This window comes from Schistocerca gregaria, chromosome 4 (assembly GCF_023897955.1).
Source record: "Schistocerca gregaria isolate iqSchGreg1 chromosome 4, iqSchGreg1.2, whole genome shotgun sequence".
NCBI classification, from domain to species: Eukaryota; Metazoa; Arthropoda; class Insecta; order Orthoptera; family Acrididae; genus Schistocerca; species Schistocerca gregaria.
Window position 1 is genome coordinate 636,250,115 of NC_064923.1, and position 27,626 is coordinate 636,277,740.

The window sequence follows — 27,626 nt, forward strand, 5'->3', positions numbered from 1 at the left end:
AGTCCACTATGGCACTCAGAGGCGCTGATCACCCAGCTGAGCGGGCAGAATAATATGAATAAAACATGATATAACTTTTAAATTAAACAAATACAAGTAAATATTTTTAAACACACATACGTGACGTATGAAAACAGAGTGTAATTTCCAGCTCTTTCATGTGGTGCTCATGGTTTTTATGCAGCAGATTGAATTACAATTGATTTAATTACAGCCCTGGCTCCGTCACACTGCGTAATATCGAATTTGGCACTTATATATAACAAATACTTTCAGAAAAGGGTTATTATGGGGTAACTTGTGGTTGGAGTACATTTAGTTATGCTCAATTTAATTGAGTGGTTTTAATCATAATCGATACTTTAGATTTTTAAAAAAATGAAATTATCGTTTGGCACTGTTGGCCGGAAGTCCCCATTCGGTTGAGTTCGGCCGCTGTATTGCTAGTCAATGATGAAAGGCACACAACACCCCTAGCGGGTATCGAACCCGAGCCCCCTGCGTGATAGGTGGTAGCGCTACCGCTACGCTACGGAGGTGGACACTTTGGATTCAAATATTAATCGATACTTTAGATTCCAGACAAGTGCCGGTGTCTGTTCAATGTAAAGTTCATCTTCTGTTTGACATACTGTTGTGTGGTCTACCAGTAGTGTGATGCAGACGTACAGGGAAATAAATTATTAGAATTTCAGAAAAAAAACTGGATGATTTATTCACGAGACACAGTTTCACAAATTGAGCAACTGAATAATGCATTGGACCACCTCTCGCCATTATCTATCAGTTATTCGTTTTGGCATTGGCTGACGGAATTGTTGGACGTCGTACCAAATTCTGTCCAATTGATGCATTAGATTAACATTACGATGGTTAAAAAATTTGCATGACAGAGATGCAGTTTATAACTGCTGCTTGCCTCCGTTCATGTGCTTCACATTTCCTTCCTCGTATCTGACAGGTCTCTCTCGTTAGTGGATCTACGAGAAACGACATACGACTGAATAAACGGACGAATTCCTGTTGTTGTGGAAAAGGACATTTCAAAGACACAAACATGGAAACACACTTCTGAACTCGGTGTTGGTGAAAAGAGACTTCTACTCGAATAGAGCGTTTTGCACATGTGGTACAGAATATATGAACGATAAATTGATAACCCCTCTTAGTCAAAAATTCTTTTTAGTTTAGGTGCCACTCAAAGAAAGCTTTTTTAGTTTAAGAACGTCTGATGTATATACGCTCCACGCTGTTATCGTAGATTTTGACTTTCATGTCTGTCAGCCTTAACCAAATTTAAAAAAAAAGTGCGGTACGGCTGCCTAAGAATCTGCAGCGCAACGATGTCGTTAACACCGGTCAGTGCGGAAATAACTTTTTCATAATTTCTGTCAATTGCTAGCGTTTAAATTTATGTTGAAGAGAATGCCATCTCAGGAGCGTCTACTGGCTCAGAAGATAACTGAGCTATAGAAACTCCTGAACAGTAGTCGTTATTGAGGAGTAACGCTTCCTTACTACTTAGTTCACCGGTAGAAACGGCTTTTCTAAATTTGTTTTCTCAGCTGCAGCACAACGTCCATCTGCTTCCCAAACGTAAAACTCTAGATATTAACAAGATAATCACTGTTCATGTGCAACTGCTAGTTGAAGAAGTTAACTACTTCTGAAAAGATTGCTATTCAGGCATTCAGCCGCGAAACAGTTTTTAAATTATTACTATTGGGGCCTCCAGCCGAGAAATAGTTTCAATTTGTTGTCATTAAGGCCATCAGCCGTGGGTGTACTTGTCTTAAAATTTTAATTTGGCAGTTGTATTTTAGCAGTGAGATTTTGGTGAGTGTTCTTTTAAAAATATTTTAATAACTGTAATTGTTGGTTGAAATAGTTGAACTGATTCTTAAGATTGCTGTTCAGGCCTTCAGCCGTGAAACAGTTTTAAATTATCACTATTGGAGCTTTCAGCCAAGAAATAGTTTGAATTTGTTGTCATTAAGGCCTTCAGCCGTCGAACACTTATTAATTCATTGTCACTTTTATTTTTTGGTTCAAAATGGTGCAATGGGACTTTATTTTTTGTTGTTTCCAAATAAAGTGTACGTGATTGAAAAATAAACTAACCAACAGTAATTAATTACGGCCCCGTCCACAATCGCAATCCTATCCTGCCTTCCTTGGTACCAGGTCTCAAGATATGAAACTCAAAATCGACGACAACAGTTGGAAAAAAAATGTGTGGCATTTATCTACACCAGAGGTTCTTAAATTAAGAAAGATTTTCGAACATACAATCGTATGCGGGTAGAGCATTCCTGTCTCTAATCTCCAACCAGCGCTCATGTTCCCTTCGTCAGAGCAGATCGGTGGCCAGAGTGGAGGCAGAGTAAAGCATACTGTCTCTACAGTTCATCAGTTCGCTTGACTGATCAAGACTTTTATGGTATTTAGCATATAAAGAGTGTAGTCAACTCTCAAAACCCCACCACTACTGAGATACGAGCGGTGCTAGGCGCTACAGTCTGGAACCGCGCGACCACTACGGTCACCAATCCTGCCTCGGGCATGGATGTGTGTGATGTCCTTAGGTTAGTTAGGTTTAAGTAGTTCTAAGTTCTAGGGGACTGATGACCTCAGATGTTAAGTCCGATAGTGCTCAGAGTCATTTGAACCATTTTTGAACTACCGAGATATAACAATGTTCACGTTATGAGTTTAAAAACTTTCCTGGCTCCTGGCCTGGCCTGCGAGACTAACCGAGCGGCGAGGCGTATTTTCGTAAGCTTGGTGAGAGCAGGGCGCTGAGTACGAACGCTGGGCTACGATGATCCCTAAATGCTTTCTGGTTCTCGAGCCGACTATGGACTCACGACCGAGACCTATGGCGCCACTTTCCAGCTAAAAAAATACACTCCAAGGAAGGGAGAAGAAAGGAAAAAAAGCAAATTAGCCATAAATTGTTATTGATGCAGGAATCGACGGAAAATGAAAAATTGTAAACTATGGCTGCCGATGGGTGAAGGTGTGATGCAGCAAAGCAGTTTGGCCGCCCAGCTGCAAGGAGAATAAACAGGGGACGTCTCGATACAAGGGCATTAAGTCTTTCTAAATTTCATACTGTGTGCTCAGTTGGACATTAACTCTGTCTCCCAGAGAGGCGCGAGAACGATATACGCAGATGTCTGCATATCAGCGATGATGTTTAGTTGCTCTCAAAGAATCCGACTGGAGTAATCGGCGAATCACCCAACATTTTAATAGGAGCGATGCCACTATTCTACGATGGTAGGAGGAATGGGTGAACCATGACCGAACGCGGCGTGAAGAAGGAAGTGCTCGACCTACAGAGACGACAGAATTTGAACACTGAGCAGTTGCCACAGAGGCCCTCAGAGCCCTTGATTCATCATTATTATCGATCCGACGTGCAACCGGCGCTTCAATGACCACAAGAATGATTAATCGGCGGCTCACAGAGAGAGGGCTGAACTCACGGAACCCCTTGCGCCGACTGCCATTGACCTCTGTACACCTACAGGCCAGTTCTCCGTTGTGTCGGATGCATTCGGCCTGGTATCTCGTCGAATGGAGTAGAGCTGTCTTCATTGATGAGTCACGCTTCGAACTGAGCCCCGATGTCCAGGGAAGGCGTCTCTAGAGACGCTCCACACAGCGATGGGATACCAAATTGACTGTCGCCCGCCAAACGGCACGACAACCAGGAGTGAAGGTCCAGGACCCCTTTGGTTGCCATTCGCTGCACTCTTTAACAGCGCAGCCATTACGTCGACGATGTTCTACGCCCCGTTTTGTTGCCATTCGCTGAACTCATCCTGGGCTTACATTTCAGCAAGATAATGCCCTTCAGCACAAGGCGAGAGTTTCCACTGCTTATCTTCGTGCTTGCCAATCCATGCCTTGCCCAACAACGTAAACGGGTCTCTCCCCAACCGATAACTTTGAAACATTATGCCCATGGCTCTGCAACCAGCCCGATATTTCGTATTAGCAACTGCGAATACATTTCATGCATAAAATCTGTGACATTGCGTACATACAATAGAGACACAAGGAACAGACAGACATCTGAATCCCCAGAATGAATATTTGCAGTAATTTGTCAAGTCGCTGTGTGATTTAAATTTATTTGTTTCGCGACTCCCCCAGTTGCCTGCTTTACATCTGCTGTGAACATTTTAATACCATTATATAAAATTAAAATCTATATCTTCAATGAACTTTTCAATCAAAATACAGAACTTTACTCTGAACGCAAGAAAATTATGGAACGATTATGCAGAAATTGTAGTAGTAACTGTACGAACTACAATCTGATCCCTAACGTTATCCATGGTTTGTGCAGAGAAAATTGCAAAGCCTTTGAAGATTATGCATTATGGAAACAACACATTACTCTTACCATTCATTCTGTTGTGTATAAACCTTCTCTTCCCCTTTCCCCGCCCCTCTCACCGCGCCCACACCACTACCCGCCTGGAAAATAACTCCTCTCGTGTTTAGTTTTGCGGTATATTTAAAGTTTCCATCACTACGTTTGTCGTCAGGTATCCTTTACTTCAGGTATCCATTACTATCTGGGCGCTAACTTTACCAACAATTTGAGTTGTCTCAAAAATAAATAAAAAATGCGGACGAAGATTTAACTACTTTTTTCTGATGGATGTTGAACTGAGTGGAGGCAAAGAGAGGTGCATTCACTTTTTTCTAACCGATTTGCCCAAAAAGCTGTGAGTTTTAAAATATTTAGGCGTGGAGTGCAATAGTGAGCAGCCTATTCAGTTATTTTATATTCATTTTAATGGGAGGACAAAGAAAGAGAGTAATCCAACTAACCAAGTAAATATTTCTCCGTCCAATCAATGAAGTCTATATGGGAATTTCTATAAAATACGTACTGCATTCATACAGTAGTTGCCTTATTGAATAGCAGAAGCTACTTATCCGTAGGACAAGAGTTCAAAAAATACCACGAATTTTAGTATTCAGCTAAACATTATAAACGACACGTAGAAGCCGAGAACAGGACTGCAAGAATTTTTCTTGGCGTACAAAAGTGCTCTCCCTATTTCACTCAGATTGCTATATCCCAGGGAAATAAAACTGCAAATATAAACATAACTAAAAAGTTTGGGCACGAAAAGAAATATAAATCTAGACAAATTGTAGAACAGGTGATATACCATAAATGCGTTAAAAACTGTATAAAGCATCTATAGTGTTAGAACAGATGTACAGAATGGGCAAGCCAATTTAATACAATGCAACAAATAAAGTCTGCTACCAGTAATGGCTGGTCAGAGAAAACATTACGACAGACAGGAAAGTATGTGCTATGAAATTTCCTGCCATACTGAAACAATGTGGTGGCCGAGAATCTCTAACAAGGATCCTTCTCTTTCGGGGTGGTGGATCAATGCTCTTTTCAACTGCGCTATCAAGGTGACCTCGTCTCCCTGCCGCTTTGGTAGAACCTGTATTTTGTTTTCCCATGTGTCACAGAATATCTCCTGCTGACTAGTACTTCCTGTGGAAGAAAGGATATCGCGAAGAAATCGCTCAGCTACAGCCTAGAAGCGATGAATGCCGAAGTCAGGGGCTTCAGGCTCGGACCCCTTTTCAGCGCACAGTTTCAGATCGACGGAAAGTTTGACAACTGCGCTCACGCCGTTGCTGAATAAAGATCCAGATCTACATCTACATGATTACTCTGCAATTCACATTTAAGTGCTTGGCAGAGGGTTCATCGAACCACAATCATACTATCTCTCTACCATTCCACTCCCGAACAGCGCGCGGGAAAAACGAACACCTAAACCTTTCTGTTCTAGCTCTGATTTCATTTTATTTTGATGATCATACCTACCGATGTAGGTTGGGCTCAACAAAATATTTTCGCATTCGGAAAAGAAAGTTGGTGACTGAAATTTCGTAAATAGATCTCGCCGCGACGAAAAACGTCTTTGCTTTAATGACTTCCATCCCAACTCGCGTATCATATCTGCCACACTCTCTCCCCTATTACGTGATAATTCAAAACGAGCTGCCCTTTTTTGCACCCCTTCCATGTCCTCAATCCCACCTGGTAAGGATCCCACACTGCGCAGCAATATTCTAACAGAGGACGAACGAGTGTAGTGTAAGCTGTCTCTTTAGTGGACTTGTTGCATCTTCTAAGTGTCCTGCCAATGAAGCGCAACCTTTGGCTCGCCTTCCCCACAATATTATCTATGTGGTCTTTCCAACTGAAGTTGTTCATAATTTTAACACCCAGGTACTTCGTTGAATTGACAGCCTTGAGAATTGTACTATTTATCGATTAATCGAATTCCAACGGATTTCTTTTGGAACTCATGTAGACCACCACACACTTGTCGTTATTTAGCGTCAACTGCCACCTGCCACACCATACAGCAATCTTTTCTAAATCGCTTTGCAACTAATACTGGTCTTCGGATGGCCTTACTAGACGGTAAATTACAGCATCATCTGCAAACAACCTAAGAGAACTGCTCAGATTGTCACCCAGGTCATTTATATAGATCAGGAACAGTAGAGGTCCCAGGACGCTTCCCTGGGGAACACCTGATATCACTTCAGTTTTACTCGATGGTTTGTCGTCTATTACTACGAACTGCGACCTCCCTGACAGGAAATCACTAATCCAGTCGCACAACTGAGACGATACCCCATAGGCCCACAGCTTGATTAGAAGGCGCTGTGTGATATACGTACGTGGTGCGTGAAAGCCGTTCTCCTTGCAGTAGGACGACGATCAGAGGTCTGCGAACCGCGTCCTGTAGGTGCTTCCTGGGGTTCACGGTCCACCATAGAGCCTCTCACACGACGAGGAGAAATGTTGGCTGTTTTACTCGACCGCCGACTTCGTCGATAGTTGCATTCTTGTAGGATTAAACTGTAGTGACAGAAAGGCATTCATTATCAACGGTACGATTGCAATAGGGCAGCACCGTAACGGTTCCAGCTCACTGCGTAGTCTACAGTTAGTTCCACAAGAAAGTGTGCGCTATAATTTCAAATGTAACGTCCGCAGCGACATCTCTGGTAGTGGTCTCGAATCTGTAATCAATGCGCTTTTGCACAGCGTATAGGTCAACGGGATGAGAATTGAATGCTTTGTTTTGTCAGTTCCAGTTTAAAGTGAGAGCAAGCTAACCGCAGCGTCACGGAGGAGTGTTCCTTGTAAATCATCCATAGGGACCAAAGCTTTCATAATGATGATTTACAGGAGAGAAGGCTAAGGTGCCAAGCTATAATCGATAACGGTGGCGATTGAATTAATTATTACGTTGTGGTTCTTGTTGTTGTCGTCCTGAGTCCTGAGACTGGTTTGATGCAGCTCTCCATGCTACTCTATCCTGTGCAAGCTTCTTCATCTCCCAGTACCTACTGCAACCTACATCCTTCTGAATCTGCTTAGTGTATTCACCTCTTGGTCTCCTTCTACGATTTTTACCCTCCACGCTGCCCTACAATACTAAATTGGTGATCCCTTGATGCTTCAGAACATGTCCTACCAACCGATCCCTTCTTCTAGTCAAGTTGTGAAACAAGCTCCTCTTCTCCCCAATTCTATTCAATACCTCCTCATTAGTTATGTGATCTACCCATGCAATCTTCAGCATTCTTCTGTAGCACCACATTTCAAAAGCTTCTATTCTCTTCTTGTCCAAACTAGTTATCGTCCATGTTTCACTTCCATACATGGCTACACTCCATACAAATACTTTCAGAAATGACTTCCTAACACTTAAATCTATACTCAATATTAACAAATTTCTCTTCTTCAGAAACGCTTTCCTTACCTTTGCCAGTCTACATTTTATATCTTCTCTACTTCCACCAGCATCAGTTATTTTGCTCCCCAAATAGCAAAACTCCTTTACTACTTTAAGTGTCTCATTTCCTAATCTAATTAGATCAGCATCATCCGAGTTAACTCAACTACATTCCATTATTCTCGTTTTGCTTTTGTTGATGTTCATTTTATATCCTTCTTCCATGACACTGTCTATTCTGTTCAACTGCTCTTCCCAGTCCTTTGCTGTCTCTGACAGAATTACAATGTCATCGGCGAACCTCAAAGTTTTTATTTCTCCTCCATGGATTTTAATACCTACTCCGAAGTTTTCTTTTGTTTTCTTTACTGCTTGCTGAATATACAGATTGATAACATCGGGGAAAGGCTGTCTCACTGCCTTCCCAACCACTGCTTCCCTTTCATGCCCCTCGACTCTTATAACTGCCGTCAGGTTGCTGTACAAATCGTAAATAGCCTTTCGCTCCCTGTATTTAACCCTACCACCTTCAGAATTTGTTACGTAATTGTGAAATTAATAATAAAATGTATTTTCATATAAACGTATATTTATAATAGTGTTTCTTTTTATTTCATACAGATAACAGCGTACGCTCTCTTGTGTAACTGTTTGTAGATACCCTTTCCATAGAACCGACTTCTTCGTGCAAAGGAAGCTCTTTCCGGATTGTTTGATAGACGATAAATACAGCTACTCGCCAAATCATGACACGAATTTTGCTAATTCACGTTTTTCTTTTTTTTTTCTTAATTCACGACGCACTCCTCCATATCTCTGCTGAAAACGATCTTAATTTTTAGGCACCGTACAATCGAGAGTGGAATAATGTGAAAATAAAGAGGCCAGGAGCATCAGCGTGTAAGGTCTGCATAGTGAGCTGCAAGACAAGCAAGAAGGCCCCGGGCCACAGTGCAGCAGACTTAAGTATAACCTTTAATCTAATGTGGTATAGCTACCGGCCTGCAGCAAGTGACTGGAGAGAGAAAGTTTGACGTCACCTTTAAAGGAACACACCAGCAGTGCATCGTGAATAGGCGCCTATCCTGACGACAGCGAGGGTGAGAGAAGTTGTCGGAGGAACGTGGAGGGGGCGCGGTGGGGGGGGGGGGGGGGGGGAGGAGACGGGCTACAACTGACAAACGACTACTACACAGCAGGCAGCGCCGTGCTGCACTTCAAAGACACAGCCTTTGTCCAATTTAGCGAATCACTTGCAACACGATTTTCTCACCTTCAAACAGTAACATTATTTGAGTCTGCTGATAAATCGGAGTTCTGTAGATGATGCAGTTCCGTAATAAAGTACTCTCTGAAAAAGACTGCGCAAGGATCCAATCAGATGTTGATAAGATCTGAAAGTGGTGCAGCTTTGACTGCACAGAAACGAAAAATTGTGGGCTTCACAGAACGCAAACAAGGAATATCCTCTGGCAACCATATGAATGAATTACAACTGGAATCAGTCAACTCATACAAACAGCTGAGTGAAACAACTTGTATGGATATGAAACCGAATAATCTCTCAGGCTCAGTCGCAGATAAAGTAGATGGCAGACTTCCGTTTGTTGCCAAGACGCTGGGAAAATGCTATCAGTCTGCAATAGAGATCCGTCCTAGGTACCCGTACCAATTAGAACTAAGAGGTATTACTGAACGTACATACGAAAAGGCGGCACGAGGGATCACAAATTTGTCCGAACAGGTGGACACTTGAAGATGATCGCCAATTATCCCGCGAAAGCCTATTTCTGAAGTTCCAAGAACGAGTATTAAGTGATCAATCTATGAACAAACGACAACAGCTACCCTCATATCCCTCTCCGTTAGAGACTGTGAAGACAAGACTAAGGTACTCAGAATACGCACCGCAAACCAAAAAGATTCTACACAGCAGAAATTGCAGTGCTAATTAGCAGGCTAGGTAAAGCTCTTGGAAAAACGGACACACACCAAAAACAGTTTTGCATCACCCCTTTATTTCGAAATTCATCGCAAAGGAAACAAGAAATGGCTCTGAGACATGGATATGTATTCATCTGCTGTGAGTCCAGATCACCAAATAAAAATAAAAGTCATTTGTCTAACGACAAAATCGTCCGTTTCTCTCTCGTCTTCTTTCCACAACACTTCTAAGCAACATCAATAGGTTGTTCGAATGTAGGCTTGAATACTACGTGGCATACATGGACGAGACATGAAGCCAGAGTTGGTCCAAATTGTCCCATTCTTCAATGGAGGTTTTCAGTGAGTCGCTTTGAGTATGTGGTCATTGTCGAAGTTCAGAGGCGGCTAGTTTCAGTCGATCCCACTTCATAAGAGCAAGTCTTCAGATTCAGATTGTGTGTCAATTAGGTTCCTTTCAGAGTATGCTGATGCAATCATATACAATCGCTCGCTCGTCGAAAGATCCGTGTCTAAAGACTGGAAAGTTGCACAGGCCACACCAATTTTCAAGAAAGACAATAGAAATAGTCCACTAAATTACAAGCCCATATCATTGAAGTCGATATGCAGTAGGAAATTTGGAACATATACTGTGTTCAAACATTATTAAATACCTCTAATAGAACGGTCTATTGACACACACAGTCAACACGGATTTAAGAAACATCGTTCTTGTAAAACACACTAGCTCCTTACTCATTGCCTCTGGATCACGGGGTCTCGGGTTCGATTCCCGGCCAGGTTGGGCATTTTTCCTGCCCAGAGACTGAGTCTTTGTGTTGTACTCATCATTTCATCATCATCATCATTCTTGACAGTGGCTCGATTGGATTGTATAAAAATTGGACTGTGTAACAGCTACGACGGTACGGGCCCTGATCACCGCACAGTTGAACGCCCCACAAACCAAACATTGCCGTCATCATCTTTACTCACACTAAGTGTTGAGTGCTGTTGAGAAGGGACTTCAGGTTGATTCCGTATTTCTAGATTTTCGGAAGGCTTTTGGTACTGTACTTCACACGCGCCTTGTAATCAAATTACGTGCTTTTGAAATATCGTCTTAGTTATCCGACTGGATTCGTGATTTTCTGTCAGACAGGTCACAATTCGTAGAAAATGACGGAAATTCATCGAGTAAAAATAAGTGATTTATGGCATTTCCGAGGTTAGTATCATAGGCCCTTATCTATATAAACGACTTAGGAGACAATCTGAGCAGCCGTTTTATATTGTTTGCAGACGATGCTGTCGTTTATCGTCTAGTAAATTTATCAGAAGATAAAAATAAAATTGCAAAAAGATTTTTAAAAGATATCTGTATGGTGCGAAAATTGACAGTTGATCCTAAACAACGAAAAGTGTGAGGTTATCCACATAAGTGCTAAAAGGAATCCGTTACACTTCGATTAAACGATAAATCACTCAAATATAAAGGCTGTAAATTCCACTAAATACCTAGGAATAACAATTACGAAAACCTTCAGCTGAAAAGAACACTAAAAATGTTGTCGGGAAGGCCAACTAAAGACTGCTTTTTACTGGCAGAAAACTTAGATGCAATAGATATACTACAGAGACTGCCTACAGTACGCTTGTCCTTCCTCTCCTGCGCGGTGTGGGATCCTTACCGGATAGTATCAACAGAGTACGTCGGGAAAGTTCGAAGATTTGCTGCGCGTTTTGTGTTCGAGAAATATGGGAGAGACTGTCAATGACATGACGCAGGATTTGGGGTGGACATAATTAAAACAAAGGCGTTTCTCGTTGCGGCGGTGTCTCCTGACAAAATTTTAGTCACCAACTTTCTCCTCCGAATGCGAAATTAATTTGTTGCCGCCGATCATCTTAATAAGGAAATCAGAGCACGCACGGGAAGTTATAGTTGTTCATTCCTTCCGCGCGGAGCTACGGTCGCAGGTTCGAATCCTGCCTCGGGCATGCATGTGTGTGATGTCCTTAGGTTAGTTAGGTTTAAGTAGTTCTAAGTTATAGGGGACTGATGACCACAGCAGTTGAGTCCCATAGTGCTCAGAGCCATTTGAACCATTTTTTTTTTTCCTTCCGCGCGCTGTTCGAGTTTGGAATAATAGAGAATTATTGTGAAGGTGATTCGATGAACACTCTGCCAGGCACTTAAGTGTGATTTACAAAGTATACCTGTAGAAGTAGATGTTCAGTGGGGTTCATGTCCGGGGAACAGGCAGGGCACTCCATTCTGGTGATCCTAACATGCTGAAGGAATGTGTCCACGTGAACAGCGTGGTGAGAACGCGAGTCAGAATCCATAAAGACGAAATTGTCATCAAAATGTTGGCGACACTGTCCCTGTGCTGGTTACAGAATCTCTAGCCTGTGGTGTACAACAGTGAGATTTCCGACAATAATCACGGGGAGTGTACGGTGGCGCCACATAATGTCACGCCAGAACATCACTCCACCACCACCTTGTTGCTCTGTTGATCCTACCCGGTAAGGATCCCACACCGCGCAGCAGAGGCGTCGGAGGCGTTTGATATTACTGGGTGATTTCGAGACACGTTATCTGCGATTGTTGACTTACAAACAGATCGGAGTTTCGTCCGTGAACGCCAGACGCATTCCTGGGCCATCGAATCTGCATATTTGTTGTACTTCAGTAATGGAGTCCACGGCGTTGTGATGTACTATGTGGTGCTCGCAGTGATCGTCAGCAACTGAGGTTCGCATCATTCAATCGCTATCTAATGGTTACGTGTGATACACGACGTCCTGTAGCCTCTTCGAACGCCGAGTTTGTTGTGGAGCACTCATCTAACCGATGCTTTGGATCAAAAGTCGTAGACCACTGGCCTGTTAAGGCGTCTACACTACTTGTGAACTGGAAACGATTCATTTTCCGCAACACACGTTTTTGCCTCCGGTGCACACGTCGATTAGTTTCTCCGGTTGCTAAGCCTTCTGCTCGTTATATGAAGATCGGTGACCATGCAGCGCTCTAGAATGAAATGATAATTAAATCAAAACCCTATGCTGTCGGCAGGCGTTGATATACATATACGGGAACAGTTGAAAATGTGTGCTCCGACCGCGACTCGAACCCGGGATTTCCTGCTTAAGCTACGTTGTCCAAGACGCGACAGTTGGCTGCGACTGAGACGCTGCCCCCTCCTCTTTTTCCCACCCTGGCAGTCGGCGACAAGGCCGCAACGCGACAGGAGTCGTCGCTGTTTCCCAAGTTCTGGTCGGCGGCGGCGGATTCAAATACACTCCTGGAAATGGAAAAAAGAACGCATTAACACCGGTGTGTCAGACCCACCATACTTGCTCCGGACACTGCGAGAGGGCTATACAAGAAATGATCACACGCACAGCACAGCGGACACACCAGGAACCGCGGTGTTGGCCGTCGAAAGGCGCTAGCTGCGCAGCATTTGTGCACCGCCGCCGTCAGTGTCAGCCAGTTTGCCGTGGCATACGGAGCTCCATCGCAGTCTTTAACACTGGTAGCATGCCGCGACAGCGTGGACGTGAACCGTATGTGCAGTTGACGGACTTTGAGCGACGGTGTATAGTGGGCGTGCGGGAGGCCGGGTGGACGTACCGCCGAATTGCGCAACACGTGGGGCGTGAGGTCTCCACAGTACATCGATGTTGTCGCCAGAGGTCGGCGGAAGGTGCACGTGCCCATCGACCTGTAACCGGACCGGAGCGACGCACGGATGCACGCCAAGACCAATAGGGTCCCACGCAGTGCCGTAGGGGACCGCACCGCCACTTCCTAGCAAATTAGGGACACTGTTGCTCCTGGGGTATCGGCGAGGACCATTCGCAACCGTCTCCATGAAGCTGGACTACGGTCCCGCACACCGTTAGGCCGTCTTCCGCTCACGCCCCAACATCGTGCAGCCCGCCTCCAGTGGTGTCGCGACAGGCGTGAATGGAGGGACGAATGGAGACGTGTCGTCTTCAGTGATGAGAGTCGCTTCTGCCTTGGTGCCAATGATGGTCGTATGTGTGTTTGGCGCCGCGCAGGTGAGCGCCACAATCAGGACTGCGTACGTCCGAGGCACACAGGGCCAACACCCAGCATCATGGTGTGGGGAGCGATCTCCTACACTGGCCGTACACCTCTGGTGATCGTCGAGGGGACACTGAATAGTGCACGGTACATCCAAACCGTCATCGAACCCATCGTTCTACCATTCCTAGACCGGCAAGGGAACTTGCAGTTCCAACAGGACAATGCACGTCCGCATGTATCCCGTGCCACCCAACGTGCTCTAGAAGGTGAGAGTCAACTACCCTGGCCAACAAGATCTCCGGATCTGTCCCCCATTGAGCATGTTTGGGACTGGATGAAGCGTCGTCTCACGCGGTCTGCACTTCCAGCACGAACGCTGGTCCAACTGAGGCGCCAGGTGGAAATGGCATGGCAAGCCGTTCTACAGGACTACATCCAACATCTCTACGATCGTCTCCATGGGCGAATAGCAGCCTGCATTGCTGCGAAAGGTGGATATACACTGTACTAGTGCCGACATTGTGCATGCTCTGTTGCCTGTGTCTATGTGCCTGTGGTTCTGTCAGTGTGATCATGTGATGTATCTGACCCCAGGAATGTGTCAATAAAGTTTCCCCTTCCTGGGACAATGAATTCACGGTGTTCTTATTTCAATTTCCAGGAGTGTACATAAGAAAAATAAGAATTCCGTTTCTCTTGCTGTAAAAAATACTGTATGTTAATGTAACAAAGTTACATCGGCTCGAAGAGTTAGTTTCTCGATACAGGTCCTCCTTTTACGTTAAAAATTGAAAAGTATCTCTTCCGTTTATGCGTGTTTTTTTTTCGCTGCATATTACTTCTCTCCCCCCCATGAACCATGGACCTTGCCCTTGGTGGGGAGGCTTGCGTGCCTCACCGATACAGATGGCCGTACCGTAGGTGCAACCACAACGGAGGGGTATCTGTTGAGAGGCCAGACAAACGTGTGGTTCCTGAAGAGGGGCAGCAGCCTTTTCAGTAGTTGCAGGGGCAACAGTCTGGATGATTGACTGATCTGGCCTTGTAACAATAACCAAAACGGCCTTGCTGTGCTGGTACTGCGAACGGCTGAAAGCAAGGGGAAACTACGCCCGTAATTTTTCCCGAGGGCATGCAGCTTTACTGTATGATTAAATGATGATGGCGTCCTCTTGGGTAAAATATTCCGGAGGTAAAATAGTCCCCCATTCGGATCTCCGGGCCGGGACTACTCAAGAGGATGTCGTTATCAGCAGAAAGAAAACTGGCGTTCTCCGGATCGGAGCGTGGAATGTCAGATCCCTTAATCGGGCAGGTAGGTTAGAAAATTTAAGAAGGGTAATGGATAGGTTAAAGTTAGATATAGTGGGAATTAGTGAAGTTCGGTGGCAGGAGGAACAAGACTTCTGGTCAGGTGATTATAGGGTTATAAATACAAAATCAAATAGGGGTAATGCAGGAGTAGGTTTAATAATGAATAGGAAAATAGGAATGAGGGTAAGCTACTACAAACAGCATAGTGAACGCATTATTGTGGCCAAGATAGATACGAAGCCCACACTTACTATAGTAGTACAAGTTTATATGCCAACTAGCTCTGCAGATGACGAAGAAATTGAAGAAATGTATGATGAAATAAAAGAAATTATTCAGATACTGAAGGGTGATGAAAATTTAATAGTCATGGGTAGCTGGAATTCGGCAGTAGGAAAAGGGAGAGAAGGAAACGTAGTAGGTGAATATGGATTGGGGCTAAGAAATGAAAGAGGAACCCGCCTGGTAGAATTTTGCACAGAGCACAACTTAATCATAGCTAATACTTGGTTTAAGAATCATGAAAGAAGGTTGTATACATGGAAGAACCCTGGAGATACTAAAAGGTATCAGATAGATTATATAATGGTAAGACAGAGATTTAGGAACCAGGTTTTAAACTGTAAGATATTTCCAGGGGCAGATGTGGACTCTGACCACAATCTATTGGTTATGACCTGTAGATTAAAACTGAAGAAACTGCAAAAAAGGTGGAAATTTAAGGAGATGGGACCTGGATAAACTGAAAGAACCAGAGGTTGTACAGAATTCCAGGGAGAGCATAAGGGAAAAATTGACAGGAATGGGGGAGAGAAATACGTAGAAGAAGAATGGGTAGCTTTGAGGGATGAAGTAGTGAAGGCAGCAGAGGATAAAGTAGGTAAAAAGACGAGGACTAGTAGAAATCCTTGGGTAACAGAAGAAGTACTGAATTTAATTGATGAAAGGAGAAAATATAAAAATGCAGCAAATGAAGCAGGCAAAAAGGAATACAAACGTCTCAAAAATGAGATCGACAGGAAGTGCAAAATGGGTAAGCAGGGATGGCTAGAGGACAAATGTAAGGATGTAGAGGCTTATCTCACTAGGGGTAAGATACATACTGCCTACAGGAAAATTAAAGAGACCTTTGGAGATAAGAGAACCACTTGTATGAACATCAAGAGCTCAGATGGAAACCCAATTCTAAGCAAAGAAGGGAAAGCAGAAAGGTGGAAGGAGTATATAGAGGGTCTATACAAGGGCGATGTACTTGAGGACAGTATTATGGAAATGGAAGAGGATGTGGATGAAGATGAAATGGGAGATACGATACTGCGTGAAGAGTTTGACAGAGCACTGAAAGCACTGAGTCGAAACAAGGCCCCCGGAGTAGACAACATTCCATTGGAACTACTGACGGCCTTGGGACGGCTAGGCCTGACAAAACTCTACCATCTAGTGAACAAGACGTATGAAACAGGCGAAATACCCGCAGACTTCAAGAAGTATATAATAATTCCAATCCCAAAGAAAGCAGGTGTTGAAAGATGTGAAAATTACCGAACAATCAGTTTAACAAGCCTCAGCTGGAAAATACTAACACGACTTCTTTACAGACGAATGGAGAAACTGGTAGAAGCCGACCTCGGGGAAGATCAGTTTGGATTCCGTAGAAATGTTGGAACACGTGAGGCAATACTGACCTTACGACTTATCTTAGAAGTAAGATTAAGGAAAGGAAAATCTACGTTTCTAGCATTCGTAGACTTAGAGAAAGCTTTTGACAATGTTGACTGGGATACTCTCTTTCAAATTCTAAAGGTGGCAGGGGTAAAATACAGGGAGCGAAAGGCTATTTACAATTTGTACAGAAACCAGATGGAAGTTATAAGAGTCGAGGGACATGAAAGGGAAGCAGTTGTTGGGAAGGGAGTAAGACAGGGTTGTAGCCTCTCCCCGATGTTATTCAATCTGTATATTGAGCAAGCAGTAAAGGAAACAAAAGAAAAATTCGGGGTAGGTATTAAAATCCATGGAGAAGAAATAAAAACTTTGAGGTTCGCCGATGACATCGTAATTCTGTCAGAGACAGCAAAGGACTTGGAAGAGCAGTTGAATGGAATGGATAGTGTCTTGAAAGGAGGATATAAGATGAACATCAACAAAAGCAAACCGAGGATAATGGAATGTAGTCGAATTATGTCGGGTGATGCTGAGGGAATTAGATTGGGAAATGGGACATTTAAAGTAGTAAAGGAGTTTTGATATTTGGGGAGCAAAATAACTGATGATGGTTGAAGTAGAGAGGATATAAAATATAGACTGGCAATGGGAAGAAAAGCGTTTCTGAAGAAGAGAAATTTGTTAACATCGAGTATAGATTTAAGTGTCACGAAGACATTTCTGAAAGTATTTGTATGGAGTGTATCCATGTATGGAAGTGAAACATGGACGATAAATAGTTTGGACAAGAAGAGAATAGAAGCTTTCGAAATGTGGTGTTACAGAAGAATGCTGAAGATTAGATGGGTAGATCACATAACTAATGAGGAAGTATTGAATAGGATTGGGGAGAAGAGAAGTTTGTGGCACAACTTGACCAGAAGAAGGGATCGGTTGGTAGGACATGTTCTGAGGCATCAAGGGATCACCAAAATAGCATTGGAGGGCAGTGTGGAGGGTAAAAATCGTAGAGGGAGCCCAAGAGATGAATATACTATGGAGATTCATAAGGATGTAGGTTGCAGTAGGTATTGGGAGATGAAAAAGCTTGCACAGGATAGAGTAGCATGGAGAGCTGCATCAAACCAGTCTCAGGACTGAAGACCACAACAACAACAACAACAACATTACTTCTCTAAAGATTGTGAGGAAAGTAAAAGGCACAAAAAATTGATGTTTGCGTATCTTACGGTTTCACATCACAGCTTGATAATGAGGTGTCTATTTTTCCGATATTCGTCACAGTTATTCCGATACATAATTTGCAAGTAACCTACCGCATAAAATTTGAATTGTGTACAGTGAAAAATGTGGTCGCTGGCTACTTTGCGTATGGTTCACGTTAGGTCATACATCGTTGCCGAAGAAAAGAAGCTAACATATCGAAATTATTTTTAAAGTTGAGATCAGAATGATATCGATCTCCGTTTCCGAGATTTGGGCTCATATATCGCCGGGAGCGTCGCGGGCCCGCATCTCGTGGTGGTGCGGTAGCGTTCTCGCTTCCCACGCCTGGGTTCCCGGGTTCTATTCCGGGCGGGGTCAGGGATTTTCTGTGCCTCGTGATGGCTGGGTGTTGTGTGATGTCCTTAGGTTAGTTAGGTTTAAGTAGTTCTAAGTTCTAGGGGACTGATGACCATAGATGTTAAGTCCCATAGTGCTGAGAGCCATTTAAACCTTTTTTTTGAGCGTCGCGGCTAGCCGCCAGTTCTGTCGATGCGCAACGTGAATCATGTGGTCATCACACGATAGAGAATGCATTTGGTTTGTTTAGCTGACACATTTGGACCTAATGAAACCATTTTATGTCATATATTTCTCCGGTATGAGTTACTAATATTTCTCCATATGCTCTTGACAACTTCATTTAAAATGCCACGAAATGTCGGTTTCTTAAAAGTAAAGACATGCTGCCTTCAATATATTTTCTTCTCATTCTTGGGAAGAGGATAAATTACTCACCTCTAGTATTTTCTTCTGAACCTGGACAAGGATGCCCAAGTAGAAGAAGACGTCCTAACAAAACTAACAAACGTCAAAAATTTACGTTTTTCAACAGAGCGAAAAAACATTCAAATTAGTTTAATATCAAGACACCAATCTACCGATTACTTTCAAAGTAAAGGTATTATAAAATTCAACTTTCTCGTTGTACTTTACATTGTTCATTTTATAATGTACTTGCCGTTTTCAATTTTTATCGTCACAAAAAAAGAGTAATGCGACAAGTGACCTGCAAGTTTATTTTTATCATTCTAATTCTACATCTGCATGGATTATATTGATTTTCATAACAGGACTGAAAAATTTGCATTAGTGGGAAAATAATATATATTTCACTCACCTGCCAGTTTGAACTGTGCACCAATTTCTTCCCAAATTCTGTCTGAACAAAGTGTCCCTATATTTAGGGTTCTTCAGATCGTAAAGGCAAGGATGTTGCGAGACCAGCTCACAGAGTAGCACATCCTGTGAGTGGCTCATTTCAGTTTTCCGTGACTGGCTCGACATCTTTCTGGCAGCAGCACGTCTTTGTGTCGTCCGACTTCGTCGCAACACTGCTCACTGGTGCAGTGCTGCGGCAGCTGCCGCAAGAGTCGCGCGTCGCATCCCAAACTCGAACTGCGCATGCGCCAGCAGGCAACTTCTGACGTCACGCAGCGACCCGTCGCGGTCGCTAGTGGGCGTCGCGCCCTCGACAACGTACCTTACATGGCAGACGCTCTATCCGTCTGAGCCACTGCGGGGAACAGAGGGTAGAGCAACTGCAGGGACTTATCCCTTGCACGCTGCCCGTGAGACCCACATTTCCAACTTAATGTCCACACACTACATTCGTAGTGCCCCTGCCCAGCAAAGAAGAACATGTCCGAAAGAACAGATATCATCTTCATATAGTTAAGGCTAATGGACCATTGACCCTCCTCTTCTGTGCGGATGCACACGCGTTGCCCGAACTCGGTCAGATTGTCTGCCGCGAGTAATGAGTGTAGTGGGCAGGGGCGCTACGAATGTAGTGTGTGGACACTAAGTTGGGAATGTGGGTTTCACGGGGAGCGTGCAAGCGATAAGTCTCTGCAGTCGCTCTATCCTCTGTGCCCTCGGTGGCTCACACGGATAGAACGTCTGCCATGTAAGCAAGAGATCACAGGTTCGAGTCGCGGTCGGGGGCACATTCTCAACTGTTCCCGTTGACGTATATCAACAGCGTAGGGTCTTATCACTTCGTTGTGCGCGTTAAGTGATAATATGGGCCCGATCACTGGTCCCGATTGTCCTTCGCGGCATGATGGCTGTTCGCTCTACTGTTCCAAAGACGTCTTTAGCAACACTACTGCTGCTTTACTTGAAATACTGCAATTTCTGAGTGAGGCGTTCTAGACGTAAGCAGCACTCAATTTAACTCTATGTATGTTTACAAAAAATATCAGGACCGACCTTCTGATCAGCACAGAACCGGGCACAAAGGAAGCACACGGCGAAAGCAACACACTCCACGATGTATCGAGATGATGCAAAATTTTTGTTGATGTGTGTATTTACAGGCAAGACCATGCCTTACCGAAACGAACATCAAAGGAAACTATGTGCCATTAAGTGGCATTTATGTCAAAGCCGATTGAAGAGGAATCGTCTTTTACTATGGAAAACACCCGTATCACTATATTTTGTGAATAATTAAGCATTCTGGAAAAAGAAACGCAAATCATTGTTATTGACACCATTGTGCTTGGGAAGGTCGTGGGGTGTTTGAAAATTAGATCTCAATTTTATATTTACTGAGCAGAAAAAAAAGATTTTAATAATGGAAGACTTACTGTCATAAAGCAAGAACAATTAATCACACAATTAGTCACACTTCATAACTAGTTTCAATCACATTTAATGATTATCTTAAGATCTAAAAATTACTTGAAATACAACGTTAATACAGTGAAGATCCAAAGAAACTGGTATAGGCATACGTATTCAAATACATAGATGCGTAAACAGGCAGAATACGGCGCTGCGGTAGTGCCTATATAAGGCAACAAGTGTATGGGGCAGTTGTTATATCGGTTACTGCTGCTGCAATGGCAGGTTGTCAAGATTTAATTGAGTTTGAACGTAGTGTTATAGCCATCGACGATCGGTGAGACACAGCATCTCCGACGTAGCGGTGAAGTGGGGATTTTCCCGTACGACCATTTCACGAGTGTACGGTGAATATCAGGAATTCGGTAAAGCATCAAATCTCCGACATCGCTGCGGCCGGAAAAAGATCCTGCAACAACGGGACCAACGACGACTGAAGAGAATCGTTCAACGTGACAGAAGTGCAACCCTTCCGCAAATTGCTCTAGATTTCAATGCTGGGCTATCAACAAATGTCAGTGTGCGAACCATTCAAAGGTCCATCATCGATTTGGGATTTCGGAGCCGGAAGCCCACTCGTGTACCGTTGATGACTACACGACACAGAGCCTTACGCCTCGTCTGGCCCCATCGGCCCCGACATTGGACTTCTGATAACTGGACACGTGTAGCCTGGTCTGACAAGTCTCGTTCCAAATTGTATGGAACGGATGGACGTGTACGGGTAAGGAGATAATCTTATGAATCTATGGACCCTGCATGTCAGTAGGGGACTGTTCAAGTTGGTGGAGGCTCTGTAATGATGTGGGGCGTGTGTAGTTGGAGTGATATTTGGCCCCTGAGACGTCTTGATTCGACTCTGACAGGTAAAACGTACGTAAGCACCCTTTCTGATCACCTGCACCCGTCGTACCCATTGTGCATTCCGACGGACTTGGGCAGTTGCAGAAGGACAATGCGACACCCCAGATGTCCAGAATTGCTAATGAGTGGCTCCAGGAACACTCTTCTGGGTGTAAACACATCCCCTGGCCACCAGATTGCCCAGTCATTGAGCGTGACTGGAATGCCTTGCAACGTGCTGTCCAGAAGAGACCTCCACCCCATCGTATTCCTATGGATTTGTGGACAGCCCTGCAGGATTCGTGGTGTCGGTTCCCTCCAGCACTACTTCAGACATTAGTTGGGTCTATGCGACGCCGTGTTGCGGCACTTCTGGATCCTCGCGGGGGCCCTCACGATATTAAGCACTTGTACCAGTTTCTTTGACTGTTCAGACGAGATAACTAATTCAGTACTTAAAAAACCTTATTCTTTGTTATATTTTTAAATATTTTTATTCTATAGTATCAACTTAAAGAGGTATTTATTAATAACGTACTTTGTTTAATTTTTAGATAAGACGAGAAACATTAAACACTAATTATGAAATGTGAGTAATGGCAGTTGAGACATATTCAAAAACCATCTTCAACTGTTTTGTGAGTTATATTCATTTCCATGTTGATTACGAGAGTATTTTTGTGCAATAATTTCCGTGTAGACTGGAACGAGAACTGAGCCCTGCGGCGCGCGTGCTCTGTTCTGTGCAGGCGAGCATGTACAGCACGCGCGGCCGCTCGCCCGTGCTGCAGGTGGCGCAGCTGCCGGCGCTGGGGCTGAGCCAGCGCTTCTCGCCGCCGCCGCCGCCGCCGCCGCCCCCGGACGCCGCCCCCGGCGCTTCCGCGTCCGCGCCGCCCCTGCGGGTGTCGGTGCAGTGCCGGCAGGGCGGGCGGCGCTACTCGCGCTCCTACACGGACGTGCAGGCCGCCATGCTGCTGAACGGCGACGCCCCCGGGCAGGTAGCCGGCGACCACAAGCCGCCGCCCTCGCCGCCGCCCCAGAAGCCGGTGCGCCGCGTGCGCTTCGACCTGCCGCCCTCGCCGCCCGCCACGACCGCCAGCCCCACCGTCAAACCCGTGCAGGTCAGTCGCAGAGCTGTACAGCGCGAGCTCCTGTCTTACACGGTGCATATCGCATCGTCTCGTGAAGCCCTAGTTCTAAGGTCTGCGAGCCGTACGTTACGTGTAGGTGACAATCATTGCCAAATGCTTGAAGTTCTCCATACTTCCAAAAACAAAACAAAAAATCTTTGAGCAAAATCTTGTAAGGAAGATATGCCCGAGCGTGTAACATTGAGGGATCTATAGCATATAGCAATGTCACCAACAAAAGAGTGTTATCTAAGACTAGCTAATTTTTACATATTTCGTCGATACATAAATTGGATATTCCTTTGTAATAGCTTGTAGCATGCTGCACGTGAAAAACAGTTCCGCAACTCGTCTTATAATTGAAATAAACGGTTGTAGCTCCGTCATAAGTTGGTCTGAGAAGTATATTTTTTTTTTATTTCTTGATGGTGACTAGCTTCGGACACCTGTGTTCATTCTCAAACCATCTGTAAGCTGGTGGTAATCAGTTGTGGGAGAACGAGATGGATATAGGGAGGGGAGGAGGAGATGGATGTTGAGAGAGAGGTGGGAGGATGAGATGAGAGGGGAGAGGGAAACCAGATGATGACCACTGGCGAGAGGAAGAGATGGACAGAGGCAGATGAGGACATGGATGGTGAGAGACAAGGGAGGAGGATCGTTGTTGTTGCTGCATCTGGACGACACTCCACGTAATGGCCATCAGCGCCCATATGCTGAATGGGAGGAGATGAGAGGGTAGAGCAGGCAGTGCACAATGGCGAGAGGAGGACAAGGAGAGAGGGAGGGAAGGGGGAGGGGAGAGGAGGAGATAGATGGTGAGAGAGAGGCAGGGGATGGTTGGGGAAAGGGGAAAGAAGGAGAGAGGGTGGACGGAAGAGGAGGTGGACATACAGAAGGGTGTGCAGGAGCGATAGCCCATGCACAAAGATTGCTTCTGCAGTGATGAAAGCGAGAGCTCATAGAAGGAAAGATCTACATCTACATCTACATCTATACTCCGGAAGCCACCCAACGGTGTGTGGCGGAGGGCACTTTACATGCCACTGTCATTACCTCCCTTTTCTGTTCCACTCGCGTATGGTTCGCGGGAAGAACGACAGTCTGAAAGCCTCCGTGCGCGCTCGAATCTCTCTAATTTTACATTCGTGTCTGTTGCGTTTACTGATAAAAGCTGGTTCTGCCTCGGTTCCAGTGATGACCATATGTTGGTTAGAAGGAGGAGAGTTGAGGGCCTGCAACCAGCCTGTCTGCGTGCTAGACCTACAATTGGCGTTGTGGTCTGTGGTACGATTTCGTATGACAGCTCTTCTGGTTATCCCGTGCACCCAAACTACAAATCTGTACGTCATTCTCGTGATTCGACATGTTGTGCTGCCATTAATTAACAGCACTTCAGGGGGTGTTTTCATACATGATAACGTTCGCTCACATACCGTTGTTGTAATATGCTCTAGAGTGTTGACATGATTCCTCGGAGTGTTCGATCACCAAATGTTTCAATCGAGCACATACGGAGCATCATTGGACGGCAACTCCAGCGTCATCCAATAACAGCGATAACTGTCGATGTACTGACCACCCAAGTGCAACAGGCCTGGAAATCCATCACGCAAATTGACATACGGCACGTGTACAACAAAATTCATGCACATTTATGTGTTTTTAATCAACATTCTGGTGGTTATACCTGTTATTAATGTACCAGCATTTCAAATTTGCAATAGCGTACCTCGCGTTTACATTAACCTGTAAACTTGCAATGCTAATCACTCAAATATGTTTCTTAGGCAAATGAATTCCCGAAATTTCACTACTGTACATTAATTATTTTGTAGTGTTACTGCTTTTTCTGCTCAGTGAACATGATGGAACCTATGAATAGCGAAAACGAGCTTTCTACACTGTCCACCAGGCCGTGAATTTGTATAATGAAAGCGATCTTTGAAACTACTGCAGTATACTCCCGAAGTTAATTTTACATCTGACGATTTCACCCTGTTAAGAGGTAAATGTTAGATTCTGTTCTCCACCAAGGTATCCACAGGTGATGGATGTCTTCTTTCTCTTTCGTGACAACGCGACACAATTTTCGACTGACATTGGCCTACGAACTTGTAACGGCAGCGTGGTGCTTCGTCTGATGAATTCGGTTTTAATTTACATAGCTGAGATTGTTGGCCATGAAGTTGTGGATCCTACATGTTGTGTCCAGGTATGACTTGGTTACTGTTTGGACCCCACTGTCCGGCTGCAGGGACCAGTAAGGGGTACACATTATGTGGACATTCTTGCAAAACATTTGCATCTTTTCCCGTCATTACGTTATCGTGATGCAGATGTCAGGTTTCAGCAACACAGTGTGACATTTCCTCGCTCTTTGGATGAAAGTATGTGGCTTAATATGCAGTGAATTGTGCCCGATCGCCACATTTTAACCCACTCGAGCATTCATGGGACGAACGCTCATTGAACCCGACACATACGAACAGGAACAATAATGAGTAGCATTTTATGGTGTGTGACTCAATACCTTTCCGGAGCGATTCAAAGGGACTCTGTAGACGGAGCAAGGTGCAGTTCTGGTCTTAATTACGCGCGCACTGTGACGTCCTGTTTTCCCTTGCGGCCGTCACAGCGTGACATCTGGACAGTGCTCGAGTACAGCCTGTTCGCGGCTTTCTCTGTTTCGGTATCCATTGTGAACTGACCTACACTTACTGTGCTTTTGAGTTTCTACCACGCGCTCATTCCGCGTAGCTATTTCCTACCATTCAGCAGTGCAGTGTGCTTAAATAATCATCGCATTACTGCATGGCGAGTGATACCAAACTTTTTGCTACATGTTCCGAGCAGGATAGTATAGAGCAACTCGCTTTTAACACCACATCCAGTGCCATGGCATGATCTATAACTAGTCAATGCGCAGGATATCCACTCTGCAGGAATATTATTTAACTAATACAGAAAACTTACTGGCGCTATGAACTGACATGCTGAAAGAGTGCCTAGTCCCCTGATTCGAGTAAAACTTGTATCTCAATGTTGTATACCCTCCCAAGAACTGACACTCTTCGTGTTATGCGCAAGATGTCTGATTTCAAAAGTGTCTATTTGACCCTGGCTTTAATGACAATTCATGGGCTGACACCTTTACGTAATTTACAATATACTGAATAATGTCCCTTAAAAAAGTAATTAACTGCAGGGTATTCAAATGTGGTCCTGTAATTACTGAAATTATAGCACGATGTGGTATCATACTGAGATTTATTGACTCAAAGACTAAATAATCAAATCTGCAAATATTATGATAATATGCGGCTGTTCAAATACATGACAAGCACAAGAACTTTCCATGAATAATTAGTTGGCAAAGTTGAAGTAGGGGCCCATCAAATGATTGTAGTTCCATTCTGTCTACTTTGAATGGGATGATTATCCTAACAGAGTGATAATTCGCTAATTTGTGGCACATTGATCCATAAAAACTTCTCATCTATAGAACCCCCATGTAAATTACCGGCAGACGCGGTGTTGGCGTTTCAAAATAACTGAGTCCCTACTTTGCGGAAGTTGCTATATACTTTACCAAACGCCGTGCACGATTGGTGTGAAGTCAGCTATCAACGTTCAGCTGCACTGCAGGCAACGATTTAGGACTGTTGACCACTCTGACAAGCTGCGGCCATGGATGATGTTCCGATAAGTCGCGAAATCGAACCCGAGTAATGCTAACATTCGGCCGATCTCTTCCTCTACTTCATATCTTGACCGTCCGGCGGCTGAAGTTGAGCTACTGAGAAATTTTGTTGTCTACCCAAAACTCTGAAGAAATTAAGATGCGCCGACACTACAAAGTCGCATATTGGCAGTAGTGGCCAGTGGCGGATCTGAGCGGCAATCACAAGCTTACAAAACGCTGCACACAACCCCACCAAAACACCACGAAAAATTCTACACCACTTGAGAGGCTTCAGCCAAAAACTAGTGGCACATTATTAAAACATCCGGTGTCCACTAATCAGCTTCCTTTTTTAAAGCAAACGCAGGAAAATAGAGGCACGGAAGGAGTAACCGACGTAGAAAAATACTGTGCCTATACGAGGCACCAGCTTTGCGCAACACCCTGCTGTCGCTGAGCCATGATTCTAAGAATGCAACGATACAAAGTGTGACTGTCCTGTCCCTGATGCCACGGCGTCGCACTTACAGATTCCACGCAGTTCTCTTTGGCTTCCCTCCGGCCCAGAGAAAGCCGAGAGTGACTTTGGAATGGAGCACCCCTGATCACCACTATTGTCACTTGGAAACGACCTTCACGGAACCCGGTAGCTGCAGCCGCACACAATTCCCTGTCCCGAGTGCCTATCGCATACAGAATTTCCACCAACAGAACTTGGAAAATATAGCACATGGACTAAGACCCGTCACCTGACTTAATTCGAGCATAAAATAATTAAAGCCCCTGACACCCCATCACCTCCTATGACACCCCCTGAGAGGGCAGTTACAGAAATTAAATGAGAGAGAACTAGCCATAAGGGTTTGTCAATGCCAGCGCCCTTGTTAGTGCCAACAAAAGCGGTGCACTACATACAAAAGGATGTCTGAAATAAATGTTTGTAGCTCCGTCAGAAGTTGCACTGAGAAGTAGCTTTTCTTTATTTCTTGATAATGACTATTTTCGGACGCCTGAGTCCGTTTTCAAACCATCCGTAAGTGCGGAAAATACTGACGATAGCCCATGTACAAAAACTGATCCCGCAGTGATCAAAGCAATACTATGGCCGACTCAACAAGTCACCACTGAACTCGTAAATGGCGGTGGTTTGCGGTCATTGGAACGAACGCTACTGGGCGTCTGGCTCGGAGCTGTCCTTGAAATAATCGCTGTGTAACAGTTCGTTGTGTCTCTGTCGTGCCAACTGTTGCTCATATTGCTCTCACTGTGGTGCTGTTCCACATGCAGCACGA

At 44.5% G+C, this 27,626-nt stretch overlaps 1 protein-coding gene across 3 annotated transcripts in view; it reads left to right on the plus strand.

The window, feature by feature from the left end:
* Positions 1-27,626, plus strand: part of LOC126266974 (ankyrin repeat domain-containing protein 33B-like) — a 1,584,966-nt gene that overhangs the window by 566,864 nt on the left and 990,476 nt on the right. For all 3 annotated transcript variants that reach the window (XM_049971702.1, XM_049971705.1, XM_049971704.1), the window contains one exon: positions 22,269-22,640. In XM_049971702.1, the coding sequence (XP_049827659.1) occupies positions 22,275-22,640 (366 nt within the window). In that variant the 5' untranslated portion in view covers positions 22,269-22,274. The remainder of the gene's footprint in view (positions 1-22,268; positions 22,641-27,626) is intronic.